The sequence below is a fragment of the Ruditapes philippinarum genome, unplaced genomic scaffold, assembly GCF_026571515.1.
Source record: "Ruditapes philippinarum isolate M1 unplaced genomic scaffold, ASM2657151v2 ctg12728_1_1_1_1, whole genome shotgun sequence".
NCBI classification, from domain to species: Eukaryota; Metazoa; Mollusca; class Bivalvia; order Venerida; family Veneridae; genus Ruditapes; species Ruditapes philippinarum.
In genome coordinates, this window is record NW_026864516.1 from 3,140 (window position 1) to 27,014 (window position 23,875).

Here is a 23,875-nt window from a genome sequence, read left to right on the forward strand (position 1 = left end):
TAACAAAAAACTACTAAAGTCCTCAAAACATTATCACATTTTTGTATTTCGATAAGAAATTTTCCCGTTCTCATATAATCACAAACCGTTATAAACATAAGTAATGTATATATTTATATAATGTGTAATCAATCCCTCTAAGCATTGAATCATAAACAATTAACTCTGTTTCGCATTCCGATAACATTGAACATGTCTTCAATCTTATATTACTATGTATTGAAAAGTTAAATATTTTGTGTAGTTCTGAAGGCTGTAAGAAATAATATTTTGTTTAAGGAACAAATACATGGTATAAGAGCCTGTTCTGCTTTATCTTTTTCTTTTTCTGTGTCGGAGGAAACTAACATGGGAGGTTCGGATTCGAAACCTAGTAAGTCGTAATTTCAAATAAAAATCTTTCTGCATCTCTTAATGTTAATATGATAAATGTTCACTTACCTTATACATTCTACAAAATAAATTTATATGTAAGTCTTTTTACAAAATAATACGTAAACACATTAAATGTGTTTTTACAAAATATTTAAAAGCTAAGAGTAATGTTTTTTCTAAAATAAAATATAAGAAAACAATGTATACAAAAATACTAAATACACCAATTTCTTTCAATGAAAGAGAGAAAAAAAATAATTCAATTATTGCTGTGTATAAAACGCTTCCCGCAAGAATTCTGTTGAGTATTGTGTAAATTGATCAATTTTACTTTCTTTTTCGATTGTTTCTGTTATGACTTATAACAAATTTACAGATTGTGATGTTGTTTTACAATTTGCATGATGGTGAACAACCAACGCCCGCCACTTTTTGAGTATCGTAGTCAGTTTCTCTCAATTCAGCTTTTAATCGAAAAGTTTGTGTTACTTGGTGAATGTTTTAGAGATATAGCGCAGAAAACTTGGAATACTAAACTTTATCATATGGTGCTGTTTTTGTAGATTTTTCCTGAAAACGAGATTAAGTTTCAAAAACTTCAAGAGCCGCAATAGTATCGTAAACACACTTGTCAAAAATCTAAAAGTTTTTTACAAAAGTCACATAGTTCCAAACAATTTGAGAAAATAGAATTGTATTTCCGCTCACGATGCTTAAATAAAAGTTTTAAGTCCAATCTGAATTTAGTCTTAGACTTTTTTGACTAATTATAAATGTTATGCATGTAGTGTTTCGAAAGAAAAAAATATCGTTAATACTACAAATAAGAATAAAGCGCTAAAAGCACTGAATTCAATGGACAAGAAGGCTCAGCTTAACTTAGGCTTTTCGGTAGTAGGTGACTAGCGGTTGCCTAGGTGGTTATATAGATAAATGTTTATTAGAACATTTTATTTATATTTTTCCATTATACTTTGGCAGATTTTCAAACAATTAACATTTTATCACACGGTAAATAAACGAACAGACACTATAACTCCAACACACCTTGATTTAAATTATTTTAGTTTTATTCTTTTTTAACCTTTTCAATTTCCCATTTATTTAGAGGTTAATACTTGGTTGCAACCAAGTATTAACGTCTTTAATAACTATGTCCGAAATATGGCATTTAGACAAAAATATGTCATTCAGTTTAACCCTCTTATTACATTTGAAAACATGAGAAAACAAAATAAATATGAGACAATGTTGTTTTATTGTTGTTTATATCGATAAAAACTCTATATATTTTTGTGAGAATAACATATAGTGCCAGTTTTTATTAACTTTTGTGCCTCCGAGACTGATGTCTAGCTCCATTTGTCATCGATCCGATCTTATTTCTACAGTCAAACTGAAATCATTTTTGGAAATTCTGAGGGTTATGTTTTGTCTTTGGTAGAGTTATTGTATTCTTTTCTTGAGTTTATAAATCTTCAATGTTAAGCTTTGTTGATTGAGACTGATTACGTCATTTAAACTGAAAGTTTTTTGTGCAAGTGACTACAGTTCATTCAACGTCAGCAGCCATCTTGAAAGTCACTGAGAGTTGATTACGTCATTTTGCACGTGCGCTCATTCACTCGCCCATTATGGAAAAATAATGCCGAGTAGCAAGGCGGCCGAAATTGCATAATGACCTAGATCTTGCCATAATGGCCCTGAAATACCCTAGATTTTGTTACTATATATAGTAACATAGGTATTAATTAGAAGTTAATGTTTTGTTGTTTCTCGTCATTACGCGATAATGGCCCGAATATAAGTGTGAAACATACACTTCCGGTCCAAAGCCTAGCACTTCCGTTGCTTTTGCCATGACAAGTGACTTGAGGCTTTCATAATTTGTACACACAGAATCATTTCATACTTGACACTAGGGTGTGTTTCTGCATATGTGATGACAATTGGGCGAAACAGCAAAACTACTACCAGGAAACTCGTCCCCAATGAATTAAGTCATGCTAAGAAAATAAGTACTTCGATAATTTTTAGACAACAATGACGGAATTCTTGCGAATGTCGAATTCTTAATGCCACTAATTGGTCGAGAGCTCGAGATTTCATTATCTGTTACCATTATTACCATAAACCATAAAACATTAGTTGGTTGACCTGTTTGATTGTACTTAATTGCTATCAAAACTGCTACAAGCAAGAGGAATTACTACTTTTACCTACATGTATATACGCCAGAAGTACATTGTAGTTATATTCATGCGTTTCGTCAAAGTGTCTTTAGAATTATCACATGACGTCAAGTCATATTCCATCGCCTTTTGCAGTTTTTCAGAAGATCTGTTTTGTTGTGTTTTATAGGGTTTTTTTCTATTTTTTTTTCCTTTTTTTAAAAAAAAGAACATCAGTGGAAGTACCTTGATATCTACCAAAGAACCATCTGAATCAATGGGTAGATGCATTGCAAGGTTTCTTTAATATATTAAATAACAAACAAGTATGTTTTGCGAAAAAGCAAAAACATTCTGTACTAGATTTCTTTATACACTTGTTGGCATGGGCTTTAATTGTGTTCTATTGACTGTTACAGAGCTCCGGATAAAATGCGTATTTTCGCATTTCTGCATTGAAAATTACTAAATACGCATCAAAATTCAACTCTGTGCCTACTAATCACTGTTGTACAGCGTCCACCGGATATAGCCCCTAAAAACACCGAAAACGAAAGTAGAAAGCTGCACAACGAGTACACCCAAGGTAATGTTTTAACTTATTTCTTCATCATAACTTCATCGATTTTTCCAAACTAAACAATATCGTGAAGCGAAATATGTCTAGTTTTAGAGCAGTGTTTGCTTTTGCCTGCAAATAAAATATTTTTTGTTAAATTGGTGATAAAATGTAGCGTATTTGTCGACATTTGCGAACGATGTTGATATTTACCACTAAATCAAGCACAAAACGCATTTGCTGTATCAAATTCCGCCGTTAATACAAACTATAGTCATCCCTCTACTTATATTTGAGTTTTCACCCTTCAACTCGAGCTGCTTTTAACAAAATTTGCAAAAAACTGCCTTGCCTTGTGTACAGAGTCTAGCACGGATGTGTACGGGGTGTAGATGGAAAACTGATAGCGATTGTACGGGGTGTAGTAGGTAAATGAATGTCATTTTCTGCAAAATATATTCAATACCAGAGCATATACACGTGCGCTGATGAAGAAAACGATTTATGTCGGGATCAGGGATTGTGAAGTGAATGATTTTAATTTTATTAAGGATAAAAATGTTAAATTAAATTGTCAACATGTTACGCAACATGTATATTAATTGCAGTAAACAGTTTCCGTCCTGCTATACCACTTTTTATGCGTGACTATAAGTTAATAGGGTAAATGTAAAACTCAAAAGACCACAATTTCATTCCATATTTAGTAGAACATTATGAACAGAAAATTCTATAATTTGTCTTAAACAATTTCAAACCATGTTCGTGTTATGCATTGTGAACTAAACTTGATCTAAACATGTTATATTTGTTTATTATGTCACCGGTCTTAAGACTTCATTGAAAAACAAAAATTTGTTAATGAGCTTTGGTAAAATATCCGCTTTGATTAGTTAGGTTAATCATTATATTTATCTTTGTGGAAATACTACATTACTGGCTATAAAGTCCTTCATATTTTTTTGCAGTCAAACTCGGGTGACCTCACTTGTGATTTCGATATTCAGTTTAATAAATACAATGCTGCCGCTTATATATGCTGCTGTTTTTTTCTGAAAAAGATTATGATGACTCTTCAATGATGATGATGACGATGATGATAATGATGGTATTTTATGTTTTCATTTCAACATTGCCATACCAATGTACAGAGTGTGCAGAGAGATATGAAACATTTAAAGAGTCTATTCGGCATCTTCTAAGTCGACTAATAGCTTATATGAGGCGGCTAAAACTGTTTTATAGAAGACAGTGCTAATGCCGTTTTGTAGAAAATGACAGTCCTGCATAATCTTTTAATCAATTTTCGACCTCCTACCTTATATGTAGGTTAGTTATACATGTATATATAAATATATCCCCATTCGGACCATCTCCATTCAGCGAGTTGGTTTAGAAGACTCCTCAACATGTCTTATAAATACCGACAGACACTATTCAGCTGATGGTTGTGATGGTATGACAAAAAAAATTAAACGCAGCTATACTGTTAGGCTCAAAAACACTAAAAACATAAATTATTTACCAAATACCTCGTCCTCTAACCTATCCATGTTTAGTCTGATATGAGATTTTTTCCAATTAAGAATAATAAGAAAGACTATACTTTATAAATATGTGACTGCTAGACACCGTTCACATCTACTAGACCCTGTACATTAAACTACTACACTCCGTTCACTTAAATTTGTTTTCTTTGCTAGACTCTGTACACAAGGCAAGGCAGATTTTTGCGAATTTTGTTAAAAGCAGCTCGAGTTGAAGGGTGTAAACTCAAATATAAGTAGAGGGATGACTATAATTTGTGTAAAACGGTGAATTTTGATACAGCAAATGGGTTTTGGGTTTGATTTAGTGGTAAATATCAACATCGTTCGCACATGTCAACAAATACGCTACACTTTTTCGCAAAGTTAACAAAAAGTAGTCAATTTGCAGACAAAAGCAAATATTTCTCTAAAACCAGAATCATTAAGCTTCACAAAAATTGTTTAGTTTGGACAAATCGATGAAGTTATGATGAAGAAATAAGTTAAAACATTACCTTGGGTGTACTCGTTGTGCAGCTTTCTACTTTCGTTTTTGGTGTTTTTAGGGGCTAAATCCGGTGGACGCTGTACAACAGTGCTAATAATCCGGTCGAAAAAATGTCGGGTACGCATACAACTCGATTAAAAGTGCGTAAATGGTCAAATAATTTCAAACCGGTAATCAAATGCACCCTAAAAGATGAAAACAAACACCGTAAAAGTGGTTGCTATCAATACTGCATATTCTAGCCAGATACATATGTGGATCATTTTGACGTTAAAAAAGTTATTTTGTATAATTTATCGCAAGATTGATATAAAAACACAAGTTTCATGTCAGTTTTTTTTTACAATTTGGTCCAATATGTCGGAGCGGATTGAATCTGCTTTGGTCTGTTGTTTTCGTTGCAATTGCCAAACATACCAGATGATTAACTGATCATAACAAAAGAACAAAATTTGTTGGTAACAGGTTAAGCATAGATGACTTAAGTCTAGGTGATGAACTGGTTGAGATGACTCTGTGCTGTCGATTTACAAAGGCTAAGTTGCATAGGGGAGCGGTGGCCTAGTGGTAAAGGTGCCCCCTCTCAACCCAGGGATCATGGGTTCGAGGCCATGGGTCACAACCATTTTTTTCATATGAGACTCGTACTGATTGGTTCCAGGAAGCGGACTCAAAAGTGATTAATATAAGTTGCAAGACATTTTTTCTCAATCGAGCTAAAATTAATATGGTTAAGTTTCAAAAAAAACTTTCAAACAAAAAAACACTTGAATTGAAATTCTCTTTGGGTCAAGAGCTTATCTATAGTTCTGTGTATACATATATGATTTTCTGTTCCTAGGTTCACCGTCTCCGTTTACAAGTACCCCATGGAGAACAACTCAAGCATGGAATGAAGAAGTAAGATTCTTGTTTTTTCTGAAAAGATTCAGTAAACAGCATAGACATTATTCCATAACACACTTTCTCTTTATCGTTTTAATCATTAAACATATGTTGTTTTTCTTCTTTATCTTTTGGTATATCAAAACATATACAGTACTGGGGATAGTAAAAAATAATTGAGATTTCCTAAATGTCTGTAACACAAATTCAATCAATGATATTTTGTGTTTACATTCCCCCAATTTAATTTCCTGGAAGTTTTCCATCATTTGTAATTGTCTTTATAACAAGCCTTCAAGAAGTTTCTAAGGGATTTTACATTGCTTATAACACCACAAACAGAAAATGTTTTAATTGTTCATACTACGGCGAAATATCACAAGTTTCGGTGATTTTTATTGTTTCGTTCATTTCGAATTCCCGTACCAGTTTAAACAGGCACACTGCAGGTTGAATACTTTGGCGGCATTTAAAATATTGAACGCATATTTCCCAAAAACATTTAAATTTCATCAAGCGTAAGCCATGATTGACCTAAAAACGACGTGACGAATATTCATGTCATCACATTAGTTAATACATGTGTCAACGCGGACTTCGAAATGTCTATCCGCTTAAGAGACATTAACCAATTCTCAGGTATTTGAACTGATCTTCGTATATGCAGAGTCTACGTGATTTCCAATTCACAAAAACTAAACGAATTGCATATTATTTACTCTTGATGCTTCAGTAATTTAGAAGTATCGGCATTTCTACTGTGATAATTAGCTTGTTTTATAGAACAAAATTTAGAAGCTACACTTTCTTGATTTAGTGAATGTTACAAATTTTATTGAAATACAATAACAATTTATTGGTATTTGTAATTTTATGATACAATGGATGTTGATTTAATATATTTTTTATCAGTTTGAATTGTCACTTCGTGAACAAATAGAAGAAATTCAAACGCAATGGAAAGCCACAATCGTACTAGTTGGACCAGTTGGAGCAGGAAAGTCTTCATTTGTTAATGCAATACTATCTGTTTCTCAGGGACATAAGGTTGATCGTGCTTTAACTGACAGTGGGAACAAAATTTGTACAACCACTGTAAGTAAGTTTTCATTTAAATCAATATAATGAAACGGGTTTTTCGTTGTCGCCTCATTTTCGAGTGCACTGTCCTTTAAAAATTACATTTATTTAGTTTCATTTACTAGTTAATGCGCATGACAGTACTTCTTGAAGTATGAAGTTTCATTAGAATCCCTTTATAAGTAAAGGAGATATGCTCTGGACAAAATCTCTATATTTTATCATCTTTAGTGACCTTGACCTTGCATTTTATTATGATAACCTCAGTGACCTCTAAATTTAACCTTGACCTTTGTTTTGACCTAGAGACCTTATTCCTGCGCGCGACACAGCTTTTCATAGTGGTGAACATTTCTATGAAGTTTCATTAAAATTTCTCCATGCGTGTAAGAGATGACAAAAATTGGACGCCGCCCGCCGGGAGGGGACTATAATACGACCCGTTTTTAAAACGGGCTTATAAAAAGTATCCGCATTCTACAGTATGAGTCAAATGACTTACTTCTTATGGTGATACAGTTTCGTATTCATATAAATATAACCAATTAACACATGTAATATAAAATCAGGTATTGCGAGTATTTATCGTAGCTAATAATGTGATAAATTAATTTTTGTTTGCAAGCGTATTTATAAGAAAAGAAATATTTACAAATATCCGATTTTGAGTTGTTTACTTTTATTGTAAAAAGTTGTATCAGCTTACATCAGATTTATTGCAAATATTGATTGCATATCAAAGACTTACGATGGAGGCTGGCTTGATATTTGACGAGGTAGATATCCTATATCTTTTCACATTCACAGAAGGTGACTTAGCTTAATAAGGCGGTATGGATATGTAACAGATTCCTTTTAAACACTTACAGTGTCTTTTCACATATACCTTTCCTTTAAATCTCTTCCAAAGGAACAGTCCTTTTTCCCTTTAATTACACAAAATACTTAATTACAAAAATGATTGATACATATATTTGTAGATTTTAAGGGACATAATATATATTTCAATTAAACTTTAATTAAGTTATTAATGATAATTACTTTTTGCATGGTTTTAAATTATGTACCAAATAAATGATAATAGTTGTGTCTATGTATATTAAACATTTCAGTTGGTTACATGTATTACATTAGATGTTTATAGTTTCAAAAAAGGAAATTAATATCAACATTGAATTTTAATGACATCTTTCAAAATAGTATAAATGAAATTAATTCATCAAATATTTAATACAGATGTCAACTTTTAAACATTGTGTCCATCCAAGTGTACATTATTAGTGAACAGGTAAAAAGAAAAATAACTTGACATTTTGTTTTAATTGGGTTCATTTGTAATTTTACTATAATACTAATCAATATAATATAATACTGATCAATGACATTTTCTGTAAAAATCGTCATAAAGTATCGGTAAGGCTCAAGTCTTAAAGACTAGGGCAATCTTTTTATAATATAGGTAGTTTCTGTATTGTTTCATACACATTTTTCATCAACAATCATTTATCGATCAGCCAATCGTTTAAAATGTATTAACATTTCAACTCAACATGACAGCAAAAAAAATGGGTGATTCTCAGTATAACTAGTGTAGCGTATTATTTTAATGATTGGATATTTGAAACATTTTGAATTTTTGTTCCACCACTTTGGGGGGGGGGGGGCATTTATATTTACCCTTGTCTGTCCGTCCGTCCGTCCGTCCAACCGTCCGTCCATCCGGGCGAACATCCAATGGTCTATGAGCTTCATTCCGTCCATAATTTTAATTAAGAAAAGAAGGAAATTCCATAAACCGACGGGTTTATGTTGTTATTTTACTGGTTTATGGGGAAAAAGCCCAAGAACCCCAATTGTTGGCACGTCCGTCCGACCGTCCTTCCGTCCGTCCGTCCGTACTCTTTTGTGTCGCAGGTAATTCACAAAGTATTTGACCTAGAGTATTGAAACTTAACAGGAATGTTTATCAGCATGTGCAGTTGTGCACCTGGTTAATTTTGTGTGGATTTATTTGTTGTTTTAGAGTTATTGTCCTTGACTCAGTAAAAATGTGCAATTTTCAACTTGTGTCGCACGTAACTCAAAAAGTATTTGACCTAGAGTCATGAAACTTAACAGGAATGTTGATCAGCATGTGCGGTTGTGTACCTGGGCAATTGCATGTGGATTTATTCAGTATTATAAGCCCCTTGACTTAGTAAAAATTTGCAATTTTCAACTTGTGTCGCACGTAACTCAAAAAGAATTTGACCTAGAGTCATGAAACTTTACAGGAATGTTGATCAGCATGTGTAGTTATGCACCTGGGTATTTACATGTGAATTTATATAGTATTTTTAAGAGTAATTGAACTTGGCTTAGTAAAATTTTGCAATTTTCAACTTGTGTCGCATGTAACTCAAAAAGAATTTGACATAGAGTCATGGAACCTTACAGGAATGTTGCTCAACATATGTAGTTGTGGGTTTGGTTTTACTTGTGGAATTATCCAGTATTTTTAGAGTTTTTGCCCCTGACTTAGTAAAAACTGTTTTATTATGTTGTGTTATTTGGTCCTTGAGTGCTTGAGTTTGAATCAACCAACTTTACAGGATTAATAATCAACATCACTGTGAAGCGCTATGCACCTGAGACTTTGTGGATTTTTTTTCAGTTTTGTTAGAGTTATTGCCCTTTACTAACAGTAGTATAATTTGCAATTTTCAACTTGAATAATATTTGACTTGTAGGCCTGAAGGTTTACAAGAATGTTGGTCAGCATATGTACTTATGCACATTAAGGTTTGCTTGTGGATTCATTCAGTATTTGTAAAGTTCTTGCCCATTACTAAGTAAAAAGAAATTTAGTTTTCACTTTGTGGCACATGTAGTCCAAAAAATATTTCACCTAGAGTCATAAGATTGACAAAACAGGGGCGTGTGGGGCACCCGTGTCCTTTGGACACATTTCTAGTTTCCATTTTTATATTTATTGACACAATTGACCGAACAAGAGAAGGTGTATTTTTAACAACATTATGGGTCAAAATTATATAGTTTTTAAGCATATATTTAGTCACTACTTTAGTTGCAAGTATGACACAGCAAACCTGCAGCAACAAAACTTTCTAAAAAAAAAGACTGCATCAAATGATAGAACGTGAATCGATTACTAAAACGGATCTATAAATATATATTTTAGCTCCACTATACGAAGTATATGGAGAGCTGTCCTACTCACCCGGCGTCGGCGTCCGCGTCCAGATTTCAGTAAAATATTTTTCACTATAACTTTTTTATTTCTTGAGGGATCAGCTTCATACTTCAAATATATGTTCCTTATCATTTTCACATCTTATGTGACAAGATTCATATCTCTAGCGCCGCTATATGCAGATTTATTTCCTCTTGAACTTAGAATTTTTCTTAAAAAATCATTTTTTAACGTAACTTATTTATTCCTTAAGGGATCAACTTCATTCTTCAAATGTATGTTCCTTATCATTAACCACAAGTTATGCGACAAGGTTTATAACTCTAGCACCAATTTTGCAAGAATTATCTCCCCATCTTTTACATGAAAAATGTTATTTTTTACTATCACTATGAACTGGCATTATTGATTCTCATAGATGGTAACTGACATGACAACTTGTCTCTTTAAACACATATAATTGATGCGAGTCAAATGGTCATACCCATTATACCCACAACAGATAAATGTGTCTAAAGTTGGGGGTGTCGCCCTGCTCGTCTATATCAAACATTTCCGCTCTATGAATCTTATATCACTCGAAAGATGCTTGTACCGGCTAAAGCATTATGTTTCAGTTGAATTTTAAATTAAGAATCCGTCTCTATATATTTACCTGTAGATATTGAATATTTTTAACATGTCTTAAATGACAAAATTGTGGATATCTTTTTTAGGGAAATATTCAACAGTTATTGTTTTCTACTTTTAGTGACCTTTAAATCCTATAATACAGCAGTGCCTTAAAATTTAGAAAACAAAATTTTTTTATCCCGAGTAAAGCAATCATCGAACACCAAGAAAAAAACAAATTCTTATTCACTAAATATGAATCAAACCTGATTGATATTTAAAATCACATATCAAAACAGTTAATAAATCTATTTTGTTGGGCTACAACAAAGAATTCTTGATGAACACAATCCTGGGTGACAATGATAATTGATAAATGAAAATCCATGTATAAAAATAAAATTTGACAGAAACAGCAAATTGGCGCCAATGGCATTGGTGATGTGTACACGTCTGTGTAAAAGACATACGTTTGTTTATTTTGTTGCTCATTTCAGTATGACAAATACACAGATAACTCCTTACTCCAAAACTTTCGACTGAGGGACTGCATGGGGATAGGACAATGTGAAGAAGAAGGATTAAATGTTGCTGACATGGTTTCTCTTCTTAACGGGCACATTAAGGATGGTTATAGGGTAATTGATGAATTAAAGTATGATATTTCCCTTCTTATAAATGTGCTTTGATTTATTCGGCCAAAATTTAGGAAAGAAATAATAAATTTTATGTGTTTGGCATAAGAAACAATCAATTTTGATTGGATGAGTACAATAATCACGAACAGCAGAAACATTAAACATTTCCATTTATTATGCTTACATTGATTTTATTATTGATTGTAATTTGCAGTATTGCTAATTTCCTGTATCATTTTCGAATTTCAGTTTAACCCAATAAGTCCAATTTCACCAGAAAACAAGGACCACTGGCGTATTAATCCAAGGTTCGAAGTTCAGACCCATTGTGTTGTTTTTGTAGTTGATGCAAATGTCATGCATTCTGGCAATCATGTAGCCTATGACAGGAAAATAAGTGAAATACAAGATGCAGTGAAGCGATTATGTAAGTAAAGTGGGCATTTATCTTCTGAAAAGCCGTATCATCCCTCGTGGTACGATGGTTATTACCGATGTTGTCTTACATTTTCTTATATGTGACATTAACTAATTAAGATCAGTCAATGTTGGATTTCATCGTTATTTTATAGCAAATTTCACAATGTCATTTAAATCAGAACAAATATTACTTTCTTCATACAATATTCAAACATGACTTGTGATTGTGTCACTTTACACAATACAAAAAACGATGTTAAACTATCAATCCACTTTGGTGGCTAATTTGTGCCATTTGTGTTTTCTCCCCACGACCCCGCCAAGCGAAAAGTCGGAAATAAACAAGTTAAAATGGCAGGGGCGCACAGTGAAAACACGCTAATTAGCGAGAGCGCGGGACAAAGTTTAATAAATAAATCTTCGCCCCGCTGAAGCGCGGAGCGAGATTTAAGAAAGCAAACAGCGAGGTCGCGGGACAAAAACACGCTTATTAGCGAGAGCGCGGGGCGAAAACACGAATGGCTCAAATCAGCCACCATAATGGAAACTGTAACTGATTTCAATTAAATGCGGCTGTCATATTTTTATAGATGTTCTTCTTTCGATAAGACAATAACGCAATTAGTAATATTTTCCTATCTTGTTGTCGGTAAAAGTCCGTCTTAAATAGTTTGACTTCCTGTAAAATTTACGCGGAAGACAAAAAAATAAGTAGAAGTTTTCATAATCTTTTGAAATTACAAACTGAAATCTGGGAATATCATTGGCCATTCTAAAATAAGTAAAGTAATATACAAGCGTAAAGCATTATTCTGAAATGCTTTACATATATAATTCATTAATTTTCATTAATCTAAATTTGGAGAAGTTTTATAATAACTTAGAATTGTCTATATCTGATCTTAATTGTAATAACCCCAGGCAATATTGAAAAACCGTAAAAATGTTAAGTAAAGAAAACAAAGGTTGTGAGAGTATCCCTCAACTTTACATAGAAAATTCGCCCGGCAATACTTACTTCTTCACCGATCTAGAAAAAGCAAATTGTCTCAACAATTATTTTGTTTCAGTCCCAACTGTAGACGACACCCATTCGTCCCTACCAGATTTTGTTTCTAAAAGTAATATTAAATTTTCTAGTCTACAAATAAGCGATCAGGAAATAAGTGATATCTTAATAACGTTAATTGCAAATAAAGCAAGTGGACCAGATGAAATTAGTCATAAAATGCTAAAAGAAACAAGATATTCTGTCTGTGCTCCACTATGCATTTTATTTAACAGATCTCTAGTCGAAAATATTTACCCTAATTCATGGAAATCAGCAGTTGTAATGCCAATTTATAAAAAGGGCAGTAAAACATGCCTATGAATTATAGACCAATTTCTCTAATAAGTTGTGTAGGTAAAGTATTTGAGCGAATTGTTTTTAAGCACGTTTATAATCATTTACATCTTGATAATATTATATATCATCATCAGTCTGGGTTTTTACCGGGTCATTCAACCGTCTTTCAACTTATTGATATTTATCATCAAATTACTCAGGCCTTTGACAAAAAAAACAATCTACATGTATGATATTTCGTGACATTTCGAAAGCCTTCGATAGGGTATGGCACAAAAGGCTTATATTTAAATTGCGGCAATACGGTATTGATGGCGATATATTAAATTGGTTGAGCAACGATTTTTTAAATCGGCACCAAAAAATTCTGTAAATTCAACTTTCTCAAGTGAGAAAATAACTACTGCGGGCGTTCCCAAGGGATCAGTCCTGGGTCCGTTGCTATTTTTAATCTACGTTGATGATATTGCTGATAATCTATTAAGTATAACTCGCCTCTTTGCAGATGATAGTTCGTTGTCGATTTCTTCCAGCAACATGAATTTTATATAAAACACACTAATTACCGATCTACATACTCTTCAAGAATGGTCTCATAAGTGGCTAATTAAATTTAATCCGGATAAAACAGAAATAATGTTTTTTTTCCTTAAATGATGAACAACGTCCTTCTCTATTCTTTGAAAATACCCAACTTACTTATGTAAAAACGCATAAACATCTTGGACTTACATTGAGTGAAGATGGAAAATGGCAAATGGCACCAACACATTAATAATATTATGATATCAGCTTCTAAAGTTCTAAGCTCAATGCAATCATTGAAATTTAAACTTAAACGAAATACATTAAATCTAATATATTCTGATTGCTTTTATTTATTTCTAAGATGTGACAAGTTAATTACCTGTTATTAAACATCAACATATTACTTTTTAATGAATACAGGATTGAACCTTGTACTTGTTTCTTTGTACTTTTTGTTGGTCAAATTAGAATCTGGGTAAAAACGGGAGGTAACTCTTGTATATAGTCAACTGCTGAAATCTATTACAAAACTAATATTTATGAATTTTGTTTAATTTTTTTGTCTTAGTGTGTGTGCGGATGGGTGTGCACGATTTTAAAAAGAATGATGAGCAGTACACAAACAATAAAGCGCAAAAAGCAGTGTCTTAACTTAAATGTTAGCTGATCAAATCTAAATTTGAAGAAAAGAAAACAATTTCTAAAATATCCCAATGCAATGATTCCAGATATGAACTGTGTGATTATATAATAGAAGCTTATACAATAAAATTAATTGGTTATAATGGAAGGTCTGTAATAAAATGAATAATTACGTCTTTATCCCTCATGTATAGACTCAATCAAACAAAGTCTGCACTTTTCATAATCAATGCATCGGAGGGACCACAATTTTTCAGAATTTTTAGTATTAGATATTGCAATAAACCACGAAAGAATTGAACATGGAAGTTGTAGGCAATTGTGAGATACATGATCTGATATAACATTTAGCTGATGATAAAATGTTTTAGAACAGAATAGTATTATTTTTCATATAAAGGTTCATTCTAAATTGTTTAGAACATTATCATGATTTCTTTACAAGCAACATTTTCGTAAGAATATCTAATGGTGAAATTATTTTGTTTTTATCAATATTTTGAAATATTGGTAGAAAAATATGTCCATTGTAGTAGACATTACATAGACAAGAAGGCATTGATTGTATGTCTATTTAGAAGTATGTAAAAGATTTATCAATTTGATATGGGTGCAGTTAATTGTACATCAGTCACACGGTAGATGAACTAAGAAACGGAATAACAGTTCATAAGCAGCTAATAAGGAATCTTTAAGTAAGATGAAGAATAGAAAAGTACATACCGTTTATCAACTCAAACTTTTCTAACAACCACATGAGTACATTTATACACGACCGATTTGTCCAAAAAAAGAAATAACTGCTATTTAAGCTTGCATTTGTTTTGGATTTTAATTCTGTTATCCAATGCTGGTATTTTTTTATCTGTTCGTGTCTTTTAACGTAAAATGATTTTAAGTTAGATTCATTATTGTGCTAATTAGAATGCACATACAGTGTACAAGGGTAAACTGCAATGACCAGTAAGAGATAGTGTGGTGTCTAAGAACCATTGTATAAAGTATTAAATGTGTTATAGGACTAACTGGTGCGTTTGCACTCTAATTTTATAAACTTTTGGTCATATTGTAGAAAACAATTTTTGATTACCGCACTTATTTTCTGTTCACATAAGTCCTTTGAGATAACATTAATGCTAGAAAGAACTTTTGCAAAGCAAACAATAACATTAGGCCGAAAAATACCACTCAGGCCTTTGGTTTTAATGGTCAAATCCTTTGCTTCAAAACCCCAAACCGGTGTGAAAAAAGCCGATTAACACCGCTGAGGGAAATATTATTTCTTAACGAAAACATGAAGAAGAAAAAAAAGCATATGCCTTAAAGATATACTATGATCAAATTTGATATTAGAAAATATTGATAATTGCTACACAGTCTCTTTATAAATATATTATCAACATGTTATGACTTCTCACAAAGTAGATATGTTATGTTTAAATTTCTAAACACTATAGGTGGTCACAATAAAAATATATAGTGTCATTAAAAAAACTGGCATTTTTTTAAAGAAAATGCTAACTTTGCTTGACCTGCAGCTTCCCATACTTAGTTCATAGCTTCTTTTATTAAAATTAGACATATTCAGTAAGAATTGTATATATATATATATATATCAACGAATTTCCGTGATAAAAATATTTTACTCAAGAATGAGCATAAAATATCTTAAAGTAACATTTTTCATGTACAACATAGGTGTACCACGTATTTTGATCTTGACAAAATCTGATGTTCTTTGCCTAGAGGTTCAAAAGAAAATAGCAAACATGTTCCGAAGCATTAAGATTAGAGAAGCTGTTAAAACGGCAAACGAAGTTTATAACATTTCCGTAGCCCGCATTCATCCTGTTACAAATTATGAAGACGTTACTGAAATCAATTGGAAAAGGATCATAACTCTTCTCTTCGCATTGAGGCAAATTACACAGTATTACAAGATTGAAACTGATATCGATCAGTTTTAGCGATAGTGATTGAACATTAGTAAACAGTGATGTCAAATTTTTAATAAAATCTAATACAAAACTAAAATTTTTAACAAGTTACGTTTGAAAAAAAACATGTATGCCCCTTATCGGCAGCCAGTAAGTCATGTGGTCATGTTTTTTTGACTGACTTTTAACCAAGTGACCAAAAAATCAATAGGGGTTATCTACTGGTAATGACTTGTCACTAGGTCTTTACGTGCACGGTCAATGTGATTATGACCTTTGACCTATAAATCAATAGGGGTTATCTACAGACGAAGACCAATGCACCAATAAAGTTTGAAGGTAAGGGCCCATGAGTTGTTGATATGTTGATCAGAAAGCTTTTTACCTATCAGATTAATTTGACTTGAACTCTGACCCCTTGACCCCAAATATCCATTGAGGTCATTTTCTGCCCAAGAGCAATGCATTTGTAAAGTTTGAAGGTCAATGGTTCAAGTGTTGTCCGGTTATTGATAGGAAACTGTTTTGACATACAAGGACAATGTGACATCAACCTTCTACACCTTGACCTAAAAAATAAAGGGGTCATCTACTTGCCAAGACCAATGCACCTGGCACCAGCTTGTCCAGATTGATCGAAAATCATTTTACCTATAAGGTCAATATGAACTTAACCATTTACCCTTTGACCCCAAAATCAATATCCAGGGCCAATGTACCTACAAAGTTTGAACGCCAACGGCTCATTGCTTGTCAAGTCATTGATTGAAAACCGTTTTTACCTACAAGGTCAATATTACCTTGACCTTTGACCCCAACATCAAAAGGGTTCATCTACAGGTGATGAACCATCATCATACCAAGTTTAAAGTTCCTAGGTCTAATTGTTCTTTAGTTATTGATCGGAAAACGTTTTTACCTATAAAGTCATTGTGACCTTGACATTTGACCCCAAAAGGGGTCATCTACTGTTCATGCACAATCATTTACCAAGTTTGAAGTTCGTAGGCTATAGAGTTCTTTAGTTATTTATCGGAAACCGTTTTTACCTACAAGGTTAATTTGACCTTTGACCTCTTAACTCCTAAATCAATAGGATACATGTGCTGGTCAGGAATAATCATCTAACTAAGTTTGAAGTTCCTTGGCCCAAGCGTTCTTTACTGATCTTCTTTATTGATCGGAAACCGTTTTTACCTTCAATGTCAAAGCCAATAGGGATCATTTACTGGTCATGGTCATTCATCATATCAAGTTTGAAGTTCCAAGACCTTAGCTTTGTTTGGATAATGATCGGAAACAGTTTTTTCCTACAAGGTCAATGTGACATTGGCCTTTGACTTTTTAACTCCAAAATCAATATTTTGATGTTCCTAGGCGCAGGCGTCCTTTAGTTATTGATCGGAAACCATTTTGTCTACGGCCCAACCGACCGACTGCCGGCTGACAGAGCAATATACCCCCACTTCTTTGAATAATTTTCTCGGTGTGTATATATGTGTATGGTCAAAAAAAAGGATTCCGTAGAATAGCCTTCAAAGTTGAGTTTGCATGTTGTTGTGATAAAAAATTAACTTATTTCACACATAAAAAACCTTTAATTGTGTCAGACCCATTTTGCCGTAAGTGCTAGGTTCTTATTTCTCAAAAGCTTATTACTTTTGGTGACCTATGACAGATAATTTTAAACATATTTGCCCGTTGGCAATATAGCTAAGTAATCTTTAACATTTAGGTTGGCATAGATATGAGAGATACATTCGTGCTATGTATTTCATATTAAAGTCAAAATACCTTATTGTTACATGAAGTATTTAAAGTTCTGTTCAACCATGTTTCCTCCTACAAATTATTTTACATTGATTTTAAAATATTATTATTGAATTATAAATATGTGCAAAATAACGAGACCATCAATAATGTAAACTAATGTGCTTAAAAATATCGAAAAACACGCAAAAAAGAATTTATCCGGCACCGTCAGCTTTTAATGTCAAATTAGCGATTGATCTGATCTTTTCAATTGATTTCATATATTTATATTTTTGCATATTAATGTAATATTTATATAACTGCCAACGATAAAATTGCATGTCAATTGTAACTGCTGTTTACAAAAGTATTTTTTGATTATTTTAGGTTACTTTTCGGATTTTAAGTGTTTTCGGTACTTCCGTCGGTGTTGCAAATTCGTGGATTTAGTATCAACAAAATTGTCTCATGCACAATCTTGTTATTTGAATAAACTTTAATGTCTAACGCAATTCTCTTAAATCTAAATTCACAATCAGAATTATACAGTCACAATGCTTAGAGAATTCTGTTTAAATCTAAACCGAATTTCAAAATCCTACTCATCCAAACCCGAACCGGTGTGAAATCGCTAAGGTTATTTTTTTAATAAAATATAAAATATGTTAAATATTAAGATATAAGCATATTTTTAATTGAAGTGCTTTCAAGTAACATTTTTCATTTACAATATAGGTGTACCAAGTGTTTTGATCTTGACAAAAGCTGACGTTCTTTGCCAAGAGGTTCAAAAGGACATTACAAACATGTTCCGAAGCGTTAAGGTTAGAGAAGCTGTTATAAAAGCAAGCGAAGAGTTTAATATTCCGTTAGCCTCCATTCATCCAGTTTGGAATTATGAAGATTCTATTGAAATCAGTTGGAAAAGGAACATACCACTTCTGCTCGCCTTGAGGCAAATTACACAGTATGCAAAGGGCAAGATTGATGCTTTCAACGAACATAGCTATCGTTACAAACATAAGTTATGGCAGGAGTGACTTTTATATCTTTTGAAACTCTTCATTTCTTATTTTCTATGGTAGTGGATTACTTTACAATTTTTTTTTACTATGATTCTTAATTACAAGTTGAAAATAATACATACTCATTTTACTACCAAGTGTCATTTAATAAGTGTTGTACTCTATTTTGTTCAGGTTAACTACACAGTTAATTATACTGTCCAGCTTCAAATAAGTATACACTTTTGCAAGTCCCCTTAATGTTATTTTCGTGTTTTTTTAACGTATAATCGATAACCTACAAGTATCTTTCCATAACTAGTAGTGTATCTATAATGCTGAAAATGTACATTGCTGACAAAACTAATCATGAAAGAAGATATACAAGAAAATCATTGATGCAAAGCATCAAAGGGCGACGCCAAAAGAATTTGATTCAGATTTGCACCTAAATACTTAACAAAAGATGTGTACTTTATAGCAGTACCATTACATGTGACCTGGAGGCTAGGGCCAGTTTAAGTTGAAACTTAAAGCAAAGAAGAATAGACTCTGTCTTGCCAAGATGCAAAGACAATTTATAGTCAATTAAGCAATCTTATAAGACTTATGCTATAAGAAAGAATTTCTTCAGATTTATTTATGAGACACAAGGATTCCTGAGTCATCAGCATATAATCACTGGCACGAGTATCGGACCTGGGAAGAAAAAATATGACCAGATGACCAGATTGATAAAAAAACTGTGTTTATAAAAACCAAAAAAAAAATGTAAATAATGATCCCCTTTAAAAATATACTATCAACTTGAAGTATATTTTTAAAGGGGGTCATTATTTACATTTTATTTTGGTTGTTGACACTTTTAAGATGAACACAGGTTTTTTATCAATCTGGCCATATTTTTTCTTCCAAGGTCTGATACTCGTGCCTGTGCATTATAATAAAAGCTTATTGCTTAGGGTTGAAGACATGTAATTGACATATATTAGACATAAAAGAGGACCTAAAATGAACATCAGGGGACAGCATAGGTACTCCCAGAGCAGTAGTAGAATGAGTACCAGCCACATCAACTAGCTACTATCAGAGATAAGACTTAAACCATGTAAGAATGTCATTATATATGGCAGATGCTTGAAGTTTCATGAAGAAGAAGAAAAACAACTTCTTCATCCCAGATGTGCAGTATAGTGTGTTCAACTGTATCAAATGCCCTTTGTAGATCTAAAAGTATCATGCAATACTGCCTTTGTCCATTTCAAATAATGCAATCTGTTAAATGAATCAAACATGTGTCAGTTGAAAAACCACTTCTAAACCCTGACTGAAACTGCCTGACCATGACTCGAACCCATGACTTTCAGAAGACCAACTGAGCTATCCGGCCTGCTACACATTTTCTCTTTAATAATGAAACAGTTCTAAACCACAACATATTTCCCCACTATATCGATTTGTGTTCGTGAATTTCTTATGTTACAGAGCATAGGAAATTGAACTCATGCTTATATGCAGTCACAGGATGAGAAAAACTTTGAGCTTGACCAGAACTCAAAACTGTGACCAACATAAGAAATTTTACGAAGGCTGATTTGTATTTTGCATCATGGGCACCGGGCAAAAACATGAAAATGCAAACAAACAAACCACTTTGTGGTAGATTGTATTTTCATGTTTTCATCTGGCGCCCAGTTACTTTTTATACTATGTTGGTTCTCATGTGGCACAAATCACCCACTATAAATTTAGTGCACAAATTTATTCAAGGGCAAGTAACAATCTACTCTATGTACAGTCTGTTGTCGGGTTGACTCAGGAGACCTGGAGGTTGAGACTGGTGTCTCTTCATTACAAATAGATAAGACCGAAGCTGTTTTTTTCAAACTATGCACATGTTAGAAAAAAAAAAGAATAACTATTCAGAATATGATTTTTTGAGACTTTATTAATTACATTGCTTGATCCAAGTTTAAGGACATTTTCAATCAATACAAGTTTTATCATTTATAACTATAAATGAAAGTCTCATCCCTTTAATAATAATGACATAACTGTATCTCTTTAAATGCAGAAAATATAAGTCTCAACATATCAATATACTACTGTCTAAGATATACATGTATGCACATAACATTAATAATTCCCAGTTTATATTAAATAAATATGAAATCCTAACATTAACATGCTTTTGATGACCTTACAACTGGTGAATTATATACAACAAAAATAGTATTATAAGTAATACCTAAGATAGACAGAAAAGAACAAATAATTTAGTAAACATGAGTTACTTCCCCTTAAAATAAAGAAAACCTGAAAACCCAAAAGAACACCCTAAACAGCAAAATTATGAAATGCTGCAGGTTCAGTTTTATCAAGCCATGCAAATTAATGGTAATGTATTCATAAAAAAATAGATGGCCATGTGTCAGCAGTAATTGCAGAAAATCGGATAGCTTTCAACATCCGGATACTGGTACACTTTGTAAAAACAACCATTCTGCGCAACAGATAAATGTAATAAGGATAAAATCAATAGGATAATCGTTTACAACAGTTCCATTACCTATCCTTATACTCAATTGCAGGTGAACTTTCTTCTTGTAGGAAAATTTTGAAAATGTATAAATGAATGAATGAACTGATACGGCCTCAATCTAGACCACAACGATATTCGAAATCCGGGTTTTAGTATTGTCATTAAAACTAAGGGACAAGCTGTTAAACTTAACCTGAAATTTCGTGAAAATAATATCACAATGCACATGCTTTTTATAAAAAGTTATTAAATACAAATATAATAACACATTTGTTTACTTGATTTTTACGAATCAAAATAAAACTTATTAACACAACATGAAATTAACTGCTAATAATAACAGCTCCTTCCATAGGCAAAAATAAAAAGCGTTCCATAATAGACGACGCCGCTCACCGGCGTCGCCAATAACTAATTTATAAAAAGTTGAATTTAAATTCTTATTTATTACTTGTTGTCATTGTAGATCGTAAATATCAATATAATTATATTTCTGAGCTTAAAAGAAAGTTAGCTTTTCTTTTCGTTAATTCAAGATTGGTTGAATGTGAAGATGGTCAATGATGACGCAATGGTTAAAAAAAATAACCGACATATGGTCTATGTTAGCCTATTAAATCTGCTTTTGATTGAATATGTTGTTTTTCCTTGTTTCCTGGTGACAATTACGTGCATTGTTAATTTATTGTTTCAGCGCGATATGTACCGCAAACTAACAAAAACACCGTACACTTTTTGTTTAAAGTGGATTGGTCAACAATGGACAAATTTCCCACAAGTAATACAAATTTTGTGGAAAGGAATACGAATATATAATTCTAAAAACGATATCCCTGAAATATAATTCTTACTGGAGTTCTAAGTAATTCAGTATTAACTTTAACGTTATTACAGTTGTTCTAGAACAATTTAGTAACTTCTATATAACGACATATATTAGGTAATGTATTTCACACTTACCAGCAACATCCATATACTGATATAGTTTTCTTTCGTCGTCTGTTTTCACTACCAACATAACTACATGTATTTATGTTTTTCAGGGACCTTCCGTTTTGGACCAACTCACTTTAAAAACAAAGTTCTTTGATAATGATTTATTTCATTTCGAAAAAACAACATCAAAATATATGTTTAAAATAGTCATTTTGCATAATTAACGTTAACTCAATTATTAACTTCCAGTATACATATATCTGTTTATAAAACATAATTACTATTAAAAAGATTGTTTTGATTTTATACTTGAATGTATTTTGCACATTTAGTGTTACTTTGTTGCTGTTTCACAAGTTGCTTCAACATTATAAATAAATTATTTGAAGTGTATTTATCTTTAACTTACTTGGCTGCATTAAGCGAAATCATTACGCCAAATAACGATATTCTTACTGTACACATGCAGGCTCAGTTTGATAGAACATGTCCATCAAGATGCGTTTCAAATGTTTTGAAGTTACCTACAGATGTAGATACTGCATAAAATGTGATGTCGGAGCCATTGTTATGATTGACACACTTTAAAACCATACAAACTGAAGAACAATATTGATTAAACTTTGATATGACTCAACTCATCACAAACCTAACAATTGCCACAAATAAATGGTCAATATTGTAAAATATTGTTAAACTAGGCAGATGAAATAATTTATTTTATGTAACAGAAATTTGAATTATTCAGCTGATATTGAGTTAAGCTGTACAGAAATATAAGAAGTGTTCTACAGTAGTCTAATTTGAGATTTAGAAATGAATTGGGGAAAAATCCAGACTTATATAAGACTAATTTAAAATGCAAATCATCAACAACGCCGTACATGCTTTTGTAAGAATATTTTAAAGTAATTCATATATCGTATCATAAAAGCATGGACAAATAATAATGCAACAGTACAACAGTACAAATTATTCAACTAGTTAGAGTCTAAAAAGATCTAATTTATATGCTACTTTCAAGGAGGATGAATGGTTGGATGTGTAACATTGCGTTCGAAAACTTGGATGATGCAAAGTATAGGATATGCGTTCAAAACATTCAGAATATATGGACGCTGCCATCTTAATATTTTTAGACAGTTATCTTTGAGTTGAGATAAGGGTAAAAAACTAGAAACAGAGACAAAAACAAATATTCGTGATCATTTAACTA

General features: G+C 32.3%; 1 protein-coding gene and 1 long non-coding RNA gene across 2 annotated transcripts; both read left to right on the top strand.

Moving 5' to 3' along the window:
- The first annotated feature begins 246 nt into the window (after positions 1-246).
- Positions 247-7,079, top strand: LOC132725861 (uncharacterized). The gene is made up of 3 exons (XR_009625121.1): positions 247-373; positions 5,984-6,042; positions 6,940-7,079. It is a non-coding gene; the product is annotated as an uncharacterized LOC132725861 (long non-coding RNA).
- Positions 7,080-7,856: 777 nt separating this feature from the next.
- Positions 7,857-19,217, top strand: LOC132725860 (interferon-induced protein 44-like). The gene is made up of 4 exons (XM_060711045.1): positions 7,857-7,883; positions 11,410-11,550; positions 11,800-11,977; positions 18,913-19,217. The coding sequence occupies exons 1-4, from the start codon at positions 7,857-7,859 to the stop codon at positions 19,215-19,217; spliced, it is 651 nt and encodes a 216-aa protein (XP_060567028.1).
- The last annotated feature ends 4,658 nt before the right edge of the window (positions 19,218-23,875 follow it).

Excerpts from the sequence above, each read along its gene's own strand:
- LOC132725860 (XM_060711045.1), top strand. The coding sequence starts at position 7,857 with ATGGAGGCTGGCTTGATATTTGACGAG. Across the intron at positions 7,884-11,409 it reads CTGGCTTGATATTTGACGAG|TATGACAAATACACAGATAA; the intron begins GTAGATATCCTA and ends TGCTCATTTCAG. Across the intron at positions 11,551-11,799 it reads ACATTAAGGATGGTTATAGG|TTTAACCCAATAAGTCCAAT; the intron begins GTAATTGATGAA and ends TTCGAATTTCAG.